This window comes from Furipterus horrens, unplaced genomic scaffold (assembly GCF_987537825.1).
Source record: "Furipterus horrens unplaced genomic scaffold, mFurHor1.1.pri manual_scaffold_5, whole genome shotgun sequence".
NCBI classification, from domain to species: domain Eukaryota; kingdom Metazoa; phylum Chordata; class Mammalia; order Chiroptera; family Furipteridae; genus Furipterus; species Furipterus horrens.
The window spans coordinates 83,279,904-83,298,461 of NW_028327175.1; the positions used below are offsets into that span (position 1 = coordinate 83,279,904).

General features: G+C 36.0%; 1 protein-coding gene across 1 annotated transcript in view; it reads right to left on the reverse strand.

Annotated features, from left to right (window-relative positions):
* DTWD2 (DTW motif tRNA-uridine aminocarboxypropyltransferase 2) overlaps window positions 1-18,558 on the reverse strand; it is an 84,271-nt gene that overhangs the window by 6,034 nt on the left and 59,679 nt on the right. Inside the window, exon 5 of the mRNA XM_090279037.1 lies at window positions 1,096-1,224. Coding sequence (XP_090135163.1) covers window positions 1,096-1,224 — 129 coding nt within the window. The remainder of the gene's footprint in view (window positions 1-1,095; window positions 1,225-18,558) is intronic.

Here is an 18,558-nt window from a genome sequence, read left to right on the forward strand (position 1 = left end):
AGAAGAAATGTCTTCAACTCTGACATTTTCCATGTCTTAGGGTAGGGGAGAAGAGAGGAAAAGACAAGTAAATGCTTGCTCCTGGCATTCGTTAACTCTTCTTGCTCTGAAGGCCCTTTGTTGTTTTGCATGGTAACTAACCCAGTTACTCTGACCTGAGCTTTTATCCATTATTGAAATTTCCTTCTGGCTAAGACACCCACTTATATAATAGTAACCACAGTGTATGAGAAAGAGAAAGAAGACAGGAAAGAGTACTTGGTGTATGTGCATGTGTATGTTAGTAACAAACTTCATTTAGTTATATCTTTACCCTCTGACTTTTCTTCTTGAGTTGTATTTATCAAAACCTATCAATATAAGTTTTATTTTGCTTTCTTTTTGCCAGAAGTGCAAAGTTTCTTAAATGTTCCAAAGACTGAGATGTTAATGAGTGCAATAAAACATTATTCTTTACTGATGATAATTAATTATATGTGAATCATCAGGCTTTCATGAAAATTAAATAAAATGATGATTGCAGGTTATAATCTTTTCATATTCTGCAGGTGTTTTTCTCAAAAAGTTATATCTTTTTTGCACTCTAAGTACGGTTAATGAGATAAACAGGAAGTTGGTAGACCTCCTGACATAAAAGAAACAATGCAAAAAAAGTAAGTTGTTCTTCTTTCCCTCTCTTCTCCCCTACCCTTAAGACATGGAAAATGTCAGAGTTGGAGACATTTCTTCTTTTGAGTACAGAAGAATGGAAGAATGCGTACTAAAAGGGAAATATAAAACACTAAAAGAAAAATCTAGCCCCTCAAAAACCTATATTTAATGTTGTGATACTTAAATGTAATTTAGCATATCACAAAGGTGTTTGCACAACTTAGAATATATAAGCAATTTTAAATAATGGGATCTGGAATGCTAAACTAACAGAAAAACACCAGAGAGGAAAAGGTTATAAACATAAATAAATCTCTATCACAGATACATTCTATTTTTACTTGAGCTAAAATTTAACAAGCCATGCGTTTCTAAATTTTCTAGATAAAATCTAACCGAACTCCTACTTTAAAAAACTATATACCCTTCCAAAGACATACATACCTCTTGTATGTGATCATTTTTCTCCAAGATGGAAAGAGCAACAGCTGCACACTCCAGTGTAGACAGGCACCTATTAGTTGGTTGCATCCGAATTACATACTGACTAGAAATGCTAGTTTTTAACTGCACCTGAAACCAAAAAACAGAATAGAATGTAATTTCTGTGTTAAATTCAAAACTATAAAGTCTGTGTTTTAAATACTAATTACTTTAATTTTCTTCCAAAATGACCAGTTTAGAAATATGAAATGTACAGTATTTTCTATACATAATATCCTTACATTATAGTCCAATAGCAGAAGGAAGAGAATATTTTCACATGCATCTGACAAAGAAAATATATTCAGAATGAATACAAAATCCTACAAATCAAAAATGAATTGAGTAATAACCCCCTCTCAGTGGGCAAAAGAGTAAATACACTTCACAAAGAAGATGTAAGAATGGCAAATAGGTCCCTGTAAAAGGGCTCAACATGATTTAATGTAATTATTGTCAGAACATGGCGTTCCGGTAGGAGCGACTGGCTGGAGGGAGTGCGGCTAATACCGCAGCTTCTACTGCGGCTGTGTAAACTCTGTGCATGGTGGCTCCACGCATAGTAGCTCGCATAGTCCCAAAGGCTCCTCCCTCCAGCTTCAATTCCTTCGGGGCATCTATGCTACCTACACTTTCTGTTCTTTCATTGTCAAAAGATGGCGGCGGCTGGACCACCCACCTGGACTTTTGACATATGCAAATGAACTGTATGCAAATTAACTTTGTCCCAGCTTCTCCCATAAGAAATAAAAATGGACATTTCTTGTTCCCTGAAGAAATGTTAATAGATCTAGTCCGACATATTGACCAGGGAAAAGCAAGGAAATTGTTGAGTGTGTTGATGGGTAAATTCACCCTAACCGTATGGATGTTCGGAAAGGTGTGGAAACAGTGCTTGCAAGTGAATATGGAGGGGACTCCTTCGGGCCCTCGAGGTAGACCGGGAGTTTTCGTCCCCCTTCCTCCTTTTTTTTTTTTTTTTTTTTCCCCTTTCTCTTTTCCTGTGCTCCTATGAGCCCTCGAGTTGGATTGGGAGTTTTTTCTTACCTCTAACTCCTTTTCCTCCCTTCTTTCAATAAACCTGGTGCAAAATTCTAGATGGTTCTCTGGGTGATTTCTCAGAGCAAAAACAGCGTGACAATTATAACCATAGTAATATAACATTTCATACTCATCAGAACAGTTAAAGTCAAAATTACTAACAGCACCAAATGGGGAGGATATGGAGCAAATGGAACTCTCATACACTGTACTGGGAGTGAAAATGGTTTATTCACTTTGGAGAATTTATTTTATGATTTATCTTCCCATTATTTCTTAATATAAGTTGGTAAGTGTATGTCTGTGTGGATGTAAGTGTATATAAACATAGGGCATACACACATACATATATGTATATATATCCTCTTTTTAGATAAAAAAAATAGTATATTACATGTATTTTATCCATATAGATAACATTTTAGCTGAGACAATAACTGAGTCAGATGTGAGAAAGACAACACAAGTTTGAATGTCAACAATTTGGCCTTCAGATTTCTATTTCAATTAAGTGAAATTCAAGTAATCTTATAAAGCCATATTCCTAGCCTACACTCTGATCAGAATCACACTTAAACATGTATGCATAGATGAGAATTTAAGTTTTTACTCATAAAATATACAAGCATTGGGATTGAAGGCAGTAGAATCTAAGTATTAACACACAGCACCTTCTTAAAATCAGGTGTTTTCTCATATTTTCTAGTATTTCTAAGGTCCTTTGAGTCTCTCATTTCTTTACACCATCAAAACTCTATCACCCATGGCATCTTGTCCCTCAATCTCTTCCCTCCTTTGTTTCTCATTCAGTCCTCCAATGATGATAAATACGGGGTATGGGTCTCCTAATAAAAGTGCTTTTTGTTCAAATAGTTTTCCTCTATACCATGTTTTCTTTTTTTCCTCAGAAAGGGTAAGAGAGAAGAGGAGGAAAGAAGAAGAATGGGAAGAGGGGAGAGGGAGAGAGAGATAAAGGGCGGGAGGGAGGAAAGTAAAGTAGGTATCATAAAAGATTAACAACAGAATGTATTTGATTTTAGAATACATCTTTTAAAGCATATTTGACTAATAATGGTTTAGGTATGACACATTAAAGTTATTCTACATTTCTACCAATAGACAACATGAAAAATAAATGCAGGGAGGAAAAGAGATAGAGAAAAATGATTGAGAAACATGTATAATAATAAAAGAAAGCCTATGATTAAATAATTGTAAGAATAATTCAGAATGTTGATTAACTTTAATTACTTATGGCTTTAAAATTCCAACAGGTCAACTTGTACAGACAACTACTGTTTCAATATTCAATTGCAAGTCATCACTGGAGGAATTTATAATAGGTATCTGAAAACAACAAAACCTCTGGAAAACACACAAAATTCCCAGTAAATTTTGTTACTGGAATGAGTTGGATTTTTAAAAGAAACTTATTTCAAGGAGGTATTTCAATTCTTACTTTAACCAATATGGCTATTTGAAAACTCAGAATTTGAAATTTATGATGTGCTACATTTCAGAATATCCTACACAAATCATCTAAGAAATATCCAGTAACCAGATATATTAAAAGAGTATATAACTCAGATCTGTCACATTATTAGTATACATGTTATTAGAGTATGTTAATATGGTCTTCTCACAACTCCTCCTTCTATGCTCATGTGCTATTTCACCTTCACCACATATTTTATTCAATGAGTAAATAAGAAAATGCAAAAAGGAAATACTGTTGATCTATCTTTTTGAGAAGTCACAGGCAACATAACAAATGATTTTTTGGAAATTGTCTTATCTTCTTGAATAAAACTTCAAGAAAAGCAAAGGCAAAATTATTAAAGAAAAAAATTAACACATAATAGCAGCTTGGTATGTAGAAGGAAGATTTATTGGAAGACCAGGATTATTCTAACAAACCTGACAATAATTAACCAATCAATGTCAGCCAAGTCTTTTAGCTTTTCAGTTCCTTCTCTTCTGCAAAAATCAGACAGCTGGCCTCCACTGCAGTCACAGCCAGTCCTTGCAACAGATCAGCTGGGTGGGTCAATCCTTCCCAGTCACATGGTAAAAGCAACCAAGGCTCAACGACAACAGTTGGGTGCACACAGCCTACAAGGGGGCTGTGCCTAGAGCACCCAGCTCAGGTGACTGGATATGCTATGCCACTGGGCCCCCAAGGATACCTACTACTTAAGGCCACTCTACCTAGTCCAACAGACATAGCAGCTCTACCTAATACATAGAAACAAACACAGGGAAGCAGCCAAAATAAGGAGACAAAAAAATGGGTCCCAAATGAGAGAACAGGACAAATCTCCAGAAAAAGAACTAAATGAAATGGACACAAGCAAACTACCAGATACAGAGTTCAAAACAATGGTTATAAGGATGCTCAAGGAACTTAGTGAGATATTCAACAGCCTAAGAAAGGGCATAGAAATCATTAAAAAAAAAAAAAGTCAGAAACAAATAATAAAATTGAAATGAAGAATACGTTACAAGGAATCACCAATAGATTATCAGCAATCTGAAAGATAAGATAGCAGATAACACTCAATTAGAAGAGAAAAAAATTTTTTTATGGTTTCGGGTCTAAAATTGAAGTCCTTAAATCCACTTCGAGTTTATTCTTGTGTGTGGTATAAGAAGGTGGTCTGGCTTCATTTTTTTTGCACATATCCATCCAATTTTCCCAACACCATTTATTGAATAAACTATATTTAGCCCATTGTATGTGTTTGCTTCCTCTGTCAAATATTAATTGATTATAAAGATGCAGGTTTTCTGGCCTATTTTGTTTCATTGTCTATGTGTCTGTTTTTATGCCAGTATCATGCTGTTTTGATTACTATGGCCTTAGAGTATAGATTATATTAGGCAGTATGATTCCTCCAACTTTGTTGTTCTTTCTCAGGATTGCTGTTGCTATGTGGGGCCTTTTGTGGTTCCATATAAATTTTTGAAATATTTGTTCTAGTTCTGTGAAATACATAATTGAAATCTTAATAGGAATTCTGTTGAATCTATAGATTACTTTGGGTAGTATGGACATTTTAATGATGTTAATTCTTCCTATCCATGAACATGGCATGTGCTTCTGGTTATTTGTATCTTAATTTCTTTCTTCAGTGTCTTATAAATTCCTAGTATAGGTCTTTTACATCCTTGGTTAGATTTATTCCTAGGTATTTTATTTTTTGAAGTAATTATAAATAGTGTTGTTTTCAGATCAAAAGACATACAGAGTGAAAGTAAAGTGACAAAAAAATATATTCCATGATCATGGAAGCAAACAAAAAAAGCTAGGTAGCAATACTTATACCAGACAGAAGACTTTGAAATAAAGACTACAACAAAAAGACAAACTCATCTGTATGTTTATTGCAGCATTATTCACAATAGCCAAGATATAGAAGTAACCTAAATGTCCATCAGTGGATGAATGGATAAAGAATTGGTGCATATATACAATAGAATAACATTCAGTCATAAAAAAAAGAACGAAATCTTGCTATCTGTATCAACATGGATGGATCTAGAGGGTATTATGCGCAGAGAAATGTCAGTCAGAGAATAACAAATTACCACATGATTTCACCTTTATATGGAATCTAAAAAACAGAAACAAAAAAACAACAACAACAAAAAATAGAGAATGTTTGTCAGATGGGAGGAAGTTGGGGGGATGGGTGAAAAGGTGCAGGGATTTAGAAGTACAAATGGGTAGTTACAAAATCGTTACAGGATGTAAAATACAGTACAGGGAATGTCGGCAGCCGTCCATCTCGAGAGACGATGATGTAGCTTCTTAAGAGTCTATCTGCACCGCCGAGAATGGTTGTGCAGTCCGACTCGGGAGTGACACGGTATCTGTCTCCTCCCGTGTTGAATCGACATCTTGCGATGACACTGGAGTGTCCTCTCCAGTGAAGCTGAAGCTACAGAGCCTGGGCAGGGTGATATGGAGGGTCTGCTGTTGCCCATGCAGCAGACCCCCCCTCTCTTCGCAGCTGAAGGGTCCAAGGGAAAGACGGAGTCAATACAGCTTGGCTTCAGGTGCGCCGCAGGAGTTGCCGGTGTTGACTACAACGTCAAACCGCCTTAGGGACTCCGGCTCCGGATTTTCTGTCGGGGTTTACTCCCTTAGCCTTTCCCCTGAAGAGGTATGCCGCAAGGCAGCGGAGGTTTTTTGGAGTCAGAGTTTTCCTTCTCTGAGTACAGGGAATATATTCAATAATATTGTGTAACTATATACAGTGTCACATGGGTACTTGATTTATCAGGGTGATCACTTCATAAGCTATATAAATGTCTAATTATGGGGTTGTACACCTGAAACTAATATAATAGTGTATGTCACTATAATTTAAAAATTAAAAAATTTGTCCTGAATGGTGTGGCTCATTTGTGTTGGGCCTTGTGCCACAAACAGAAAGGTCACCAGTTTGACTCTTGGCCAGAGTACATGCCTGGATTGTGATCCAGGTACCCAGTTGGGAGCATGTGAGAGGTAACTGATCAATGTTTCTTTCACACATTAATGTTTTGCTCCCTTGCATTCTCCTTTTTCTTCCCCTCTGTAAAAATAAATTTTTTTTAACTTAAAGAAATTTTTTAAAAGTTTGTACATGGATAATAAACATTTTTATAAAACTGAAATAAAAATCTGTGAAAAAAAATCAGGCAGCTGGACCTAAGGCTGTTAAATCGTATCTTTCAGCAATCAACTCTAAGGTTATATACAACATGTATAGTGATAATTATATATTAATCCATTTATATCAGAATTATTGGTGTATATTATAAAATTATAATAATTTTGAACATTTTGGAAGTTGGTTCTCTATGGGTATAAGTTGTTTGAGTGCTCTTAATGTAACATCTTTCAAAACAGGAAAGTCACTGGTTGGTGTAGCATTCTATCAGAATAAAGTGAGCGTATAATACAACTTCCATTTTAGAAACAGCCAACTCTTCTACATCTTACTTTGGACTTAGCTTCAGATCTTTTCCATTGATTCTGAGTTGACTAAAATTTGAATTCCTGGAAATTCTCCTATTGTTATAATGCCTTCCCTTCTTCTCTTCTGTTAAATCTTAAATACAGGATCTGTCCAGAAAGTATCAAGCCATGTAATATGAAAAAATGGGACATTTATTGAAGAAGATACAAGATACAAGAATCATTTTACATAGGACAATGATTCCTCAGTCCCCTTCAAACTAGACACCTCACACAGTTCTCCTAATCTCCATCAGCTGCCCCATCATATTTTCCTGAATCTCATCCACAGACTGGAATCTTCCCTTTCAAATGTAATTTTAGTTTTGAGAAAAGCCAGAAGTTGTAGAGCACCAAATCTTGGTGGTAGGGACTGAGTCATCTGTGTGATTTGATACGTCACCAAAAAATTCTCCCTGAGTCGTGATGCATGAGCAGGTGTGCTGTTGTGATGAAGCTGCCAATCGCCAGTTACCCACAGCTGCAGCCTTATGATTTCTCTGAATAGTTTCACTCAGTCATTCTGAATACAACAACCACACAGTACACATGCTCACTCCACAGTGTCGACTGCCCCCACTGACTAAAACAGTGAAGTTATCATTATTCATACATGCACATTCCAATCCACTCTTCTTGGCTGCCAGGTAACATCAATGTCGTGCAAACCATTCTCATTACATAACAATGGCTGGACTTTTTCCAGACAGACCTCGTTGTAAGTGTAAAGCAACTCACCTTGACTGCAATAGAGCCAGATGAGTAGCCTGGCTAAGGGTGTGGGATAAGATAGAATTTAAGACAAAACCAGAAGAATATCAACTTTTACAGGATTAAAGAAGAAAAGCTATGGAATAGGTAGAAGGAAAAAAACGCAGTCTTAGAAGTATCAGAGAACAAATTACTTTGCCAGATAAATAAAATGTTCTTAGTTAGAACCCTATAAAAAACATTTATAGCCAAGGAATATATTAGTTTTTTTTACTCTCTTACCCTTTAAGTACATGATCTGAGCATCATATGTACAATAATCACTAAAGTAATAGCATTTTGTATCTATGTCTTTAGGTATTTCTTTGAAATATTCCCAAACAACACAATATAACAAAAAAGACAGACCAAGATTTTGTAATATTTGAAAATCACTTTTAAAATAAAAAGTGTTCATTTCCTGCATGACTATTTCATCTATGTCTAATGTTTTCAATGTATTTTCTCATTTTCCTCTACCTCTGCACATGTGTAATTTATTTATAATGTTTAATTGATCTTACATCAGTAAAAGTGACAGACAAAAAAGGTTGGGTAACAAAAGGTTGCTATGTTCCTTTGAACAATACAAAGTACAAATACCTAAATGATCAGAAATTATGCAGTGCAGAATATTATAAATTTTAATCCTTGGTTTATTTGTAACTAATCATTTGACTCTTCATGTATAACTGAACCAAATATATAAAATAATAACTGTCTATGTACTAGTGTCTCAATAACTACAGTCTGTATTTTACCAAGCAATATTGCAGAAAACCTAAATAAAAGGAGGCATACTATGCTCTTCGAATCAAAGACTACTGTACAGATGTTAATTGTCAAAATTTGATTTGAGTTAATGCAACCTCCACAAAAATCTAAAGAGGTTTTGGTGGGGTTTCATAGGCTTATTCTGAAATTAAATGTTAATTCAAAGGGCAAAAATACCAAGACAGTCTTGAAGAAAAACAGAGAAGAAGGACTTACCCTATCAGTCATGCTTACTGTAAAGCAACATTAACACAGTGTGGAATTGAGAAAAGGACAAGTAGACCAATGGGACAGAATTTAAAGCATAAAAACATATTCTGACATATATTCACAATTGCAACAAATTTTAGAATGCTGTTTTCAGTAAGTGGTGCTGGGTCAATAAATGTGCAACAATCTGGACAGCCATATGGAAAAATGTTAAGTTGGATCCATAACTCAAACCAAACAAACAAAACAAAAACCCATTACAGGTAAATTTAGGCAAATGTAAATTAAAACTGTAAAACTTTTAGAAGATAATATAAGAGAATCTGAGGTAGAGATAAGATTAAATGTCATAAATAAAACACAGAAAACACTAAACATGAAAAAAAGACTGAAAAAATTCAACTACATTAAAATATAAAATTGTTTATCAAGACACCGCATAAAAAGAGTTAAAAGACAAACACAAAGTGATTATATTTGCAATATATTTAACTATGAAGTATTTCAAATCCAGAATACATAGAGAACTCCTAGAAATCAATAAGAAAAAAGTCAAAAAGATAAATAAATGCTTAAAAGATGTGAATGGGCACTTGAAAAAAATATAAATGGCTGATAAACGTATTAAAAAAGGTGCTACATCACATTAACCATCATGGAAATGAAAATTAAGACCAAATGAAAATGTACTAAACACTCATCAGACTGCCGAAAAATTTAAAACATCTGACTTACCAAATGTTAGCAGGGCAACTCCCATACATTGCTGGAAGGAGTGTAAAAGGCTAAAATCACTTTGTAACACTTCAATTAAATCTAGTAAAATTAAAATTATGCTTAACCCATGACTCATCTGTTTCATTTCTAGGTATATATCAGAGAGTCACTCTTGCATATGGACATCAAGATATGCACAAAAGAGGTTTCATAGCAGGATTTATCATAACAGCTCCAAGATTCTGAAAACAACCTTAAAGTCCATTAATAATCATCGGCAGCCATCCGTCTCGAGAGACGATGGCGTAGCTTCTTGAGAGTCTATCTGCACCGCCGAGAATGGCTGTGCAGTCCGACTCGGGAGTGACAATCCCTGCCGCACTTGTTACAGGTGAAGGCAGATGGCTGTTCTTGCTGCTGTTGACGCTGCTTCCGCCTCGATCTTTTCTGGACCGCCTCCTCGTTGCGCGCAGCCTCTGCGCATGACGTACCTTGCCTGACCGCGAGCCTCCAGGCTAGGCGGTCATCTGCTTGAACTTCCCATGTGTTGAGATTGATGGAGCATTGTGTCATATCCTTTTTGCAGATGTCTTTGAACCGCAGTTTTGGGCGCCCTGTCATCCTCTGGCCTTCTGCTAGCTCGCCGGAGAGGAGGTCTTTGGGAATACGGCCTGCATCCATTCTTTTGACGTGGCCGAGCCACCTGAGGCGTCTCTCACTAAGAACTGCATGCAAACTGCTCATGTTGGCTCGCTTCAGCACCTCGGTGTTGGGAACCTTATCCTGCCAGGCGACATGCAGGACGCGTCGCAGGCACCTCATGTGGAAGCTGTTGAGTTTCCTTTCGTGCCTTGCGTAGGTGGTCCACGTCTCGCTGCCATAGAGGAGAGTGCTGAGTACGCAGGCTTGGTAGATGCGCAGTCTGGTTTTCTCAGTGAGGCTGGAATTGTTCCACACTCGCCGGTTCAGTTTGGCCATAACTGAATGGGGTATTACACAACAATGAGAATGAACACGTACAGGAATGTTCCATAACATGGATGAATTTTAAGGATAAAATACTGAAGAAAGACGAGGTTCAAGAGAGCAAAAATAGTATGATTTGATTTACATAATGTTCAAAAACAGTCTGAACGTTATCATTTAGGCATACATACATGTATACATAGAAATAAATAAATGATTACAATAAAGGTAAGGGTATGGTTACCTCTAGAGGTAAGGAAAAGGGTAGTGAAGGGGATAGTAACACATGGTGGCCCTTGTGGAATGCCAACAGTGCCCTATGTCTTGACTTGAACGATGGTTATAAGAGTGTTAAGTATTTCTTACTCTACATATATTTTATGCACATCTCAAAATAAAATGTTATAAAAATTCTCTTGACAGGTAAATGCTCCTTTCTTACTATTAGAAGTTTGCTATGCAAATAAATTGAAAAATGGAGGATAGCTGTCAGTAATTGGCTGTGTAACACTGCATAGGTTACTTACTTTCCTAATACATGAAATAATTTATTTAAATCTATCTCTAAGATTCCTTCAGGATTTAATATTCTGGGATTCTCTTTATCTCCTAGCATTGAGGTTAACACTATCAGTACTGTGACTGAATCACAAGTATGTTCTTATCTTCTCCAGTGTACAGCAAAGTGAAAAAAATGGCACATACAATGTCATGTTGATATCAATGCAAACATAATATGTGACCACTATTTAAAGAACAATAATTAGCCAAACTGGGATCCTGAATTTACCATCTTCTTATCAGACTAATAAAATGGTAGGGATATACATAGTTGCTGATTGATAAATAAGTTTTTAAAATTCAAATATACAGTAATCATTCTGTGTGACAGCAGAAAAGCTATTAAAGAAAAATAAAGTATGCATTATATTTTGTGGTGGTGTGGAATTTAATTTTATTGACTACTATCCATTCAAGTAGTCAATATACTGAGATGTTAAAAAATACCTATACTTCTGTTCTGTTAATTACTTTGTTATACAATTTAAGAGAGCTGGTGAAATCCAAAAATGGAATTGGTATTTCTTAAATGAAACCATTCAAGCACAAAATAAAGTTCTGTGTAATAGCCATTAATGACATAATATGTTCCCCTCAAAAAGATGGCAAAATTCTGTCAACTATGTAGTATGAAAAAATATACATAAATGTTGCATACTGTATTTGTCAAATGAATTTGTTTTTAGTGGTACATACAGACCTGAAGAACTGTCACTCAAAAAAGTGGTGACAAACTGATAACTAAAATCAATAAAGAAAAGAATATGGGGAAGAATGCGAAATAGAGAATTCTTAACAAATTACAGGAATTTGTTTTCTATTCAGTAAGAAAAATATTCTGATTTCAAATTAAAACTGAATTTTCCCAAAGCTTATCATTAATCTTTTCAAGTGATTTAAATGAAAATTATAAAACAGTGGCATGTTAATTCCACACTTCTTTGTGGAAAGGCATTAATTATAAGAAAAGTATCACTCTAATTATATACAATATTGAACAAATTGTGGTTTACTGTTATATTGATTTTATATATGCTTAATGAAAGCTTCTCCTATAGTTTAACTAATTATATCTTATTAAGACTCTCATCATTTCCTTAATCCACATAAAAGCTGTTTGTATATATTTAATTTACTAGCAATGTCTAGAACCTAACTTCACCTATATTAATTAATTTTCTTTTTACTAGACAAGGTCAACATTCTAAGCCAGAGACACAAACACACAAAATCTTTGTAACTATTAGCATAAATTTTTAATGATTTTTTAAATGTGTTTTTCGGTTACTATTTATATAACATAACTTTTATTTATAAATGTTTACCTCCAACAGCATTGCTCAATTTCAAGTCACCGTCATTTCTAGCCTGAATCATTGCAAACGCCCATCTGAACATTTTGCTTTCACTTAAGTCTTCTTATGTCATTCTCTGTATCAGCCAAGTAATTCTTTGAAAAACAAACTAGTGTGCCTCTGAAACCTAACAAATAAATAATGAATAGGCAGTATTTGGAGCAAGAGGAATAAAACTCTGGGCTTCACTCAGAGAAAACATATGGGACTTTGCGGGGGTGGATTATAGGTGAGGGAAGCACCATGTTTTATCAAAAAAGTGTTCCGATATTTCCTCCTATTGTTCAATGAAATATATTAAATTAAAAGTTTTATAGGGTGACATCACTATATTTTATCATGAAGGAAAAAAACTGAAGTCATAATAAAAAATTTCAAAACACACACATTCTCTATACTTTCGAATCAATTTCATTGTAAACCTAAAATTGCTCTAAAAAATAAAGTCTTTTTTTTTAAAGATCACATTATCACTCAAATTAAAATCCTTACCTTTTCACTAAGCAAAATTCTAAACATGGTCTATAAATCATCTGTTTCATCAATACTGCTCTCTCTCCACCCATCACGACATACTAGCCAGACTAAGAATGAAAATTTATTTACCCCTCTCTTTTCTCACTAAGTACTACTTATCCTTTAGTTCTAAAATGCTGGAGAGTTCTTTGTGAACCCCAACTTATTAAATCTCCATTTTAAAGCACCCTTATATGCTACTCATACAATTTACTTTAACTTGTAATTATATCCTTCTAAGTGGCTATTTAGTTCCACATGATGTAAGCTCCGTAGGACATGGATTGTCTATTTTACTTAACCACTGTATTCCGGTGTCAGGAAAAGTTCCCAACACAGTGGCTGGTGTTCAATAAATACTTGTTGAATTAATGAACACTGATCACAGCCATAAAAAAACAAAATATAGCTATAAATTTAAAGCCAGCAGTTAATACTTAAATTGGGGGGGGGGGGGCTGTGATTTTACTGGGCAAGCAGATGTGAAAATGAGAAGTGGAAAAAGGACCTGTATAAAGATGTTAGGGATTTGGGTCTGAATTTAAACTTATCTTGAAGCTGGTAAAATACTGCTTTAGTCAATTATTAATTTTTACATTAAAATGCTGAAATTAGGAAATACATACTAGTCATAAAAAATTTATCCCTTTTAAGGGATGTTAGTAAGTTTATAAGGGAGAGTCCACTGATGGCACATATATCCTACAAGAACTAGAAGTTTAGCCAATTTGTCATATTATTTTAAAAGTACATCTACATTAAAACTGAGAAACCTATAAAAAGCATTTAGAACTTATGAGTCAGATGTGAAGTGTGTTTAAATATAAAATACAGAGTGTTTATCCGACCCTTTTCTAAGAATAAAGGATTACTTTCTTTTAGTCTATGCAATTCTAACATTGTTTTCTATAATGTAAAATCTAAAAACCTTACATCTAAATATTTACAGCGATTTCTTTAGGGATACAGAAAAAAATCAACTACAGCAAAACTCAGCACGTTACTGAAATCTACATCAAGGACATAAATAAGTTATCTCTTCCAAACATTACGCTTTAATTCAAAGTGACATTTTTAGAGCATTCCATTTGGAGAAAAAAAAATTCTAAAGGAAAAAAATGTTATGCAACGTTTTAAATTATATAGTCATATAAAGAAAGTAAATGTCACAAACATTTTTTCAACAACTGTTGTATTTGTCTAGTCTGGAAAAAGTCCAACCATTGTTAATAAAATGAGAACAGTTTGTGCGACATTGATGTAACCTGATATCCAAGGACAGTGGACTGGAATGTACATGCATGAACAATGACAACTTCACTGTACTAGGTAGTGGGGGCAGTAGACACCATTGAGTAAGCACTGTAGTGCGTGGCTGTCACATTCAAAATGACTGAATGAGTAGAGCAATGAATCTGCATCAAATTTTGCATTAAACTTGAACATTCCTCCACTGAAACTTTCAGATGATTCAGAAGGTAGCAGCTATAGGCAAATGGTGATTGGCAGCTTCATCATGACAATGCACCTACTCATGCATCATGACTCATGTAGAGTTTTATGACCGAACATCAAATCACCCAGGTGACTAAGTGCTCCTATTGCCCAGATTTGGCACCCTGTAACTTCTGGCTTTTCAAAATAAAAGGGAAGAGATTTGAAAGGGAAGAGATTGCAGACCATAGATGAGATTCAGGAAAATACAATAGGGCAGCTGGTGGCAACTGGAAGAACTGTGTGAGGTCCCAAGGTGCCTACTTTGAAGAGAACTGAGGTGTCATTGTCCTATGTACAATGTTACTTGTATCTTGTGTCTTCTTCAAATAAAGGTCTATTTTTCATAGTACATGGCTGGATATTTTCTGGACAAACCTCATATATATATATATATATATATATATATATATATATATATATATATACACACACACACACACACATATTTATTCTAACATAAAAGTGGATATACCAAAACCTTCTAAATTGTCAACCCAAGAAATATGTATAAACTTGATATCAAGGAAGAAACTATTTCATGATCAATCATATTGTTCCTATGTTTCTAAGAATTTAACATTCTATATGAAGTTTAAAAACTTTTTAAGGCTTTTAAATAATCATAGAGACTGTTTTAATAACCACAGAATTTATATTTTGTTCCTTTAAAAGTCAAATGTTTATTATATTTTACTCTAAATTTCATAACAACATATTTCGTTTTAGGTTCTAAAAAAAATCCTTAAAAAGATGAAGTGTCATGCAGACAGAGGATACTTGTACTTATAAAATAAACTTACTTAAAGTGAGTGGTTTTGGAATTTTTTAATAATATTGTATAGAAATAGAAAATTAAGTACTATATGTATTACAATAAGTATATATTAGTAATCTTTCAGCCACTCAAAGGTCAACCTTAGTTTTTAACCTAGCTATATATTACCAGTGTAGAAAATGCTTACCGAAATTTGTTATTAAAATTCTGATGAAAAACAGAGAATCTGAAAAGGGAGTAAATACTGGGCCTAGTGATTTTAAAAATCATATCCTCAGTATTAAGTCTGATATGACAGCTTATTACGATGGTATTTATTCTTCCAACACCTTTTAAATATGTAATTATAAACATTTTAATATCTATAAAATAAAATGTGTAATATTTCAGTTATGAAGTAGAAGGCTAAAACTGACATCCCTGATACTTGTAATAACTATTTAAAAAATAGAATATAGAGGACTTCCGGCCAAGATGGAGGCTTAGACGGACACGCTAGGTCTCCCTCTACAACTAGAGAGGAATACAACTACTTCAAAACAAAGGATAACTAGAAATTCCAGAAAATAAAACTACACGGAAGCCCAACATATGAAGTTATAAACCAGCGGTGCCATTTGGGCAGGTAAGAGTTAAAGAGGGCAGCGCTGTTTGCGGTCGCACCTGGAGCGGCAGGCGGCGAGGAATCCCGGCTGCGGTCAAGCCCCTGGCGGTGCGCGACCCCGGCACTGGGGAGAGCGGCAGCCGCATCGCATCGCCTTGAACAGTGAGGCCCAGGGGGGCGGGAGGACGGATCCCGGTCTCCTAGCTGAATAACTGTGTGAATCCATCTTGGACCCCCGCCCCCAAAGAAAGCACCACAGGGCTGCGAAATAGGTCGCAGACAGGCGCCAGTCGCTGAATTGTGACGCGTACACAGGCACTGCCCCTTACAGCCGGCCCAAGAAAACAAAACGCATCTGTCAAAATGAGGCAGACAACTATAGAAATGCCGGTGACACAACTCACCAGGCAGCAGATAGAGAACCTGACAGATGAACAGATAAGAAACCTGTCAGAGGCTCAGTTCTGGGCCATTGTCATCAGGTGGCTTACAGAATTCACAAAAGAGCAGGAAAAAGATAAGAAAGAAGCGAAAAACATTCATAACGAAAGGAACAAAACCACATACGAGACAGATGGTGAGGAAAAGAAATCCAGAGTTCATTTCAACAAACTGGAATATGGAGAAGGAACGAGCAGTCAACCAATGCAGAGAGAGGAAATGGGAAGCAACAATGAGAGGATCAGAAACCTCTGGGACAGCTATAAAAGGCCCAACATAAGAATCATTGGTTTGCCAGAGAACGAGGAAGATGAACTAGAACTTGAAAAATTGAGTGAAAATATAATAAAGGAGAACTTCCCAGACTTGGGGAAGGGAATAGACTTGCAGGTCCAGGAAGCAAGGAGAGTTCCCAAGAGACTGGACCCAGGGAGAACCACTCCAAGACACATTATAATCAAAATGTCAAAAATTAAAGATAAAGAGAGAATCTTAAAAGCAGCAAGAGAGAAGAAAAGAATTATGTACAAAGAGGTCCCAATTAGACTATCAGCTGACTTCTCAAGAGAGACCCTACAGGCAAGAAGGGACTGGCAAGAAATATTCAAAGTAATGAAAATCCAAAACCTACAACCACGAATACTCTATCCAGCGAAATTGTCATTCAGAATAGAAGGACAGAGAAAGTGTTTCCAGGACAAAATAAAACTGAAAGAGTTCATTAGATCCAAACCACTGTTATATGAGATGTTAAAGGGACTGGTTTAAAAAACAGAAGCTAGGGAGATGAAACAAAGGCAAACTAAACAGGCAACGAGAGTGGAAAAGGAACTGTGGGTACGGGAAGCATATTGGGGGGAGGTCAACAGGGAGGGGGAATGGGGAGAGGGAGGGAGATGATATAGGAATTGGGGATCATGGTAGGAGGGAATGGAATAGACGGAGAGAGGTTGGGAGGAACTGTATGCACAACTAATGGACATAATCTAAAAGGGGGGGACAACTGGAGGGACGGGGGCCACCGGGTGGAGGGGAGCAGAGGGAAGGGAAATTGGCACAAATGTAATATTTTAATCAATAAAACACATTAAATCTGAAAAAAGAAATAGAATATAACCAAAATGATTGACATCTCAGGATACTCCTCCCAATACCTTCACACACACACACACAAAACAGATTGACAGATATATAGATAGATCCATACATCCAATTTTACTTAAGAATTACCATAGTATATCAGTAAAAGTTCTCCAAATAAACTTGACCTCCTCTGAAATAACCACTACTCTAAGTTTATTTATAATTTTTTTACATTTAAGTATCTTAAGACAGTGTTCAATTTTGTCTATTTTTGAACTTTATTTAAAAGGTATATATTTTTCTGTGACTGGTCTTTTCAACAACATATTTTAACGATGCATCCACATTGACTCCTATAGCAGCAGTTCATTCATATTCATCTCTAACAGGATCCCTGTATGAGAATTTGCAACAATTAATACATTCCCTATGATATTTAAAAATTATTTGCTAAAACAAACAAAAATAATTAAAAATCATGTGTCCTGGACTTCTGGTCAATATGAAGGCGTAGACAGACATGCTGCATCTCCCTCCACAACTAAGAAGGAATACAACTACCTCAAAACTAGAGACAACCATAAGTTCCAGAAAATCAAACTGTATGGAAATCCAACAAACAAAGATATAAAGAAGAAATACTCATCCAGACAGGTAAGAGGGGTGGAGAGGATGCGATATGGTGGCGGCAGCAGTGGCGGCAGTGGCACGCCAGCAGAAAGCATAGTCACACATTTTAAAAAGTCAGGAGGGACACCTGGGGAGCATTCCCAGCTCCTCACCGGACCTCCCAGCTCACGGTCCCAGCACCAGGAAAAGTCAAGCCTCATTGCTTCTGACTGCAGACCAGTGGGGGTTGGGGTGGAGGAAGAAATTGCTGCTCTCAGCAGAGTCCACTTGTTTAAAAGGCCCCCATGGTCCTAGAACGCCCGCTGACCCATCCACTCTAGGAAGGACAGCCAGGGCAGCAGCTAGAGGGGCACCAGTCTGGTGCGAAAGTGAGAGGTGCTTGAAAAGGGGGTGAGTGCTAGGCAGGCAGCATTATTCCCTCTCGGACCCCTCCCCCACATACAGTGCCACAAGTTGGTGAAACAGGTCGCCCTGTACTGACAAATCCCTAAAGTTCTGC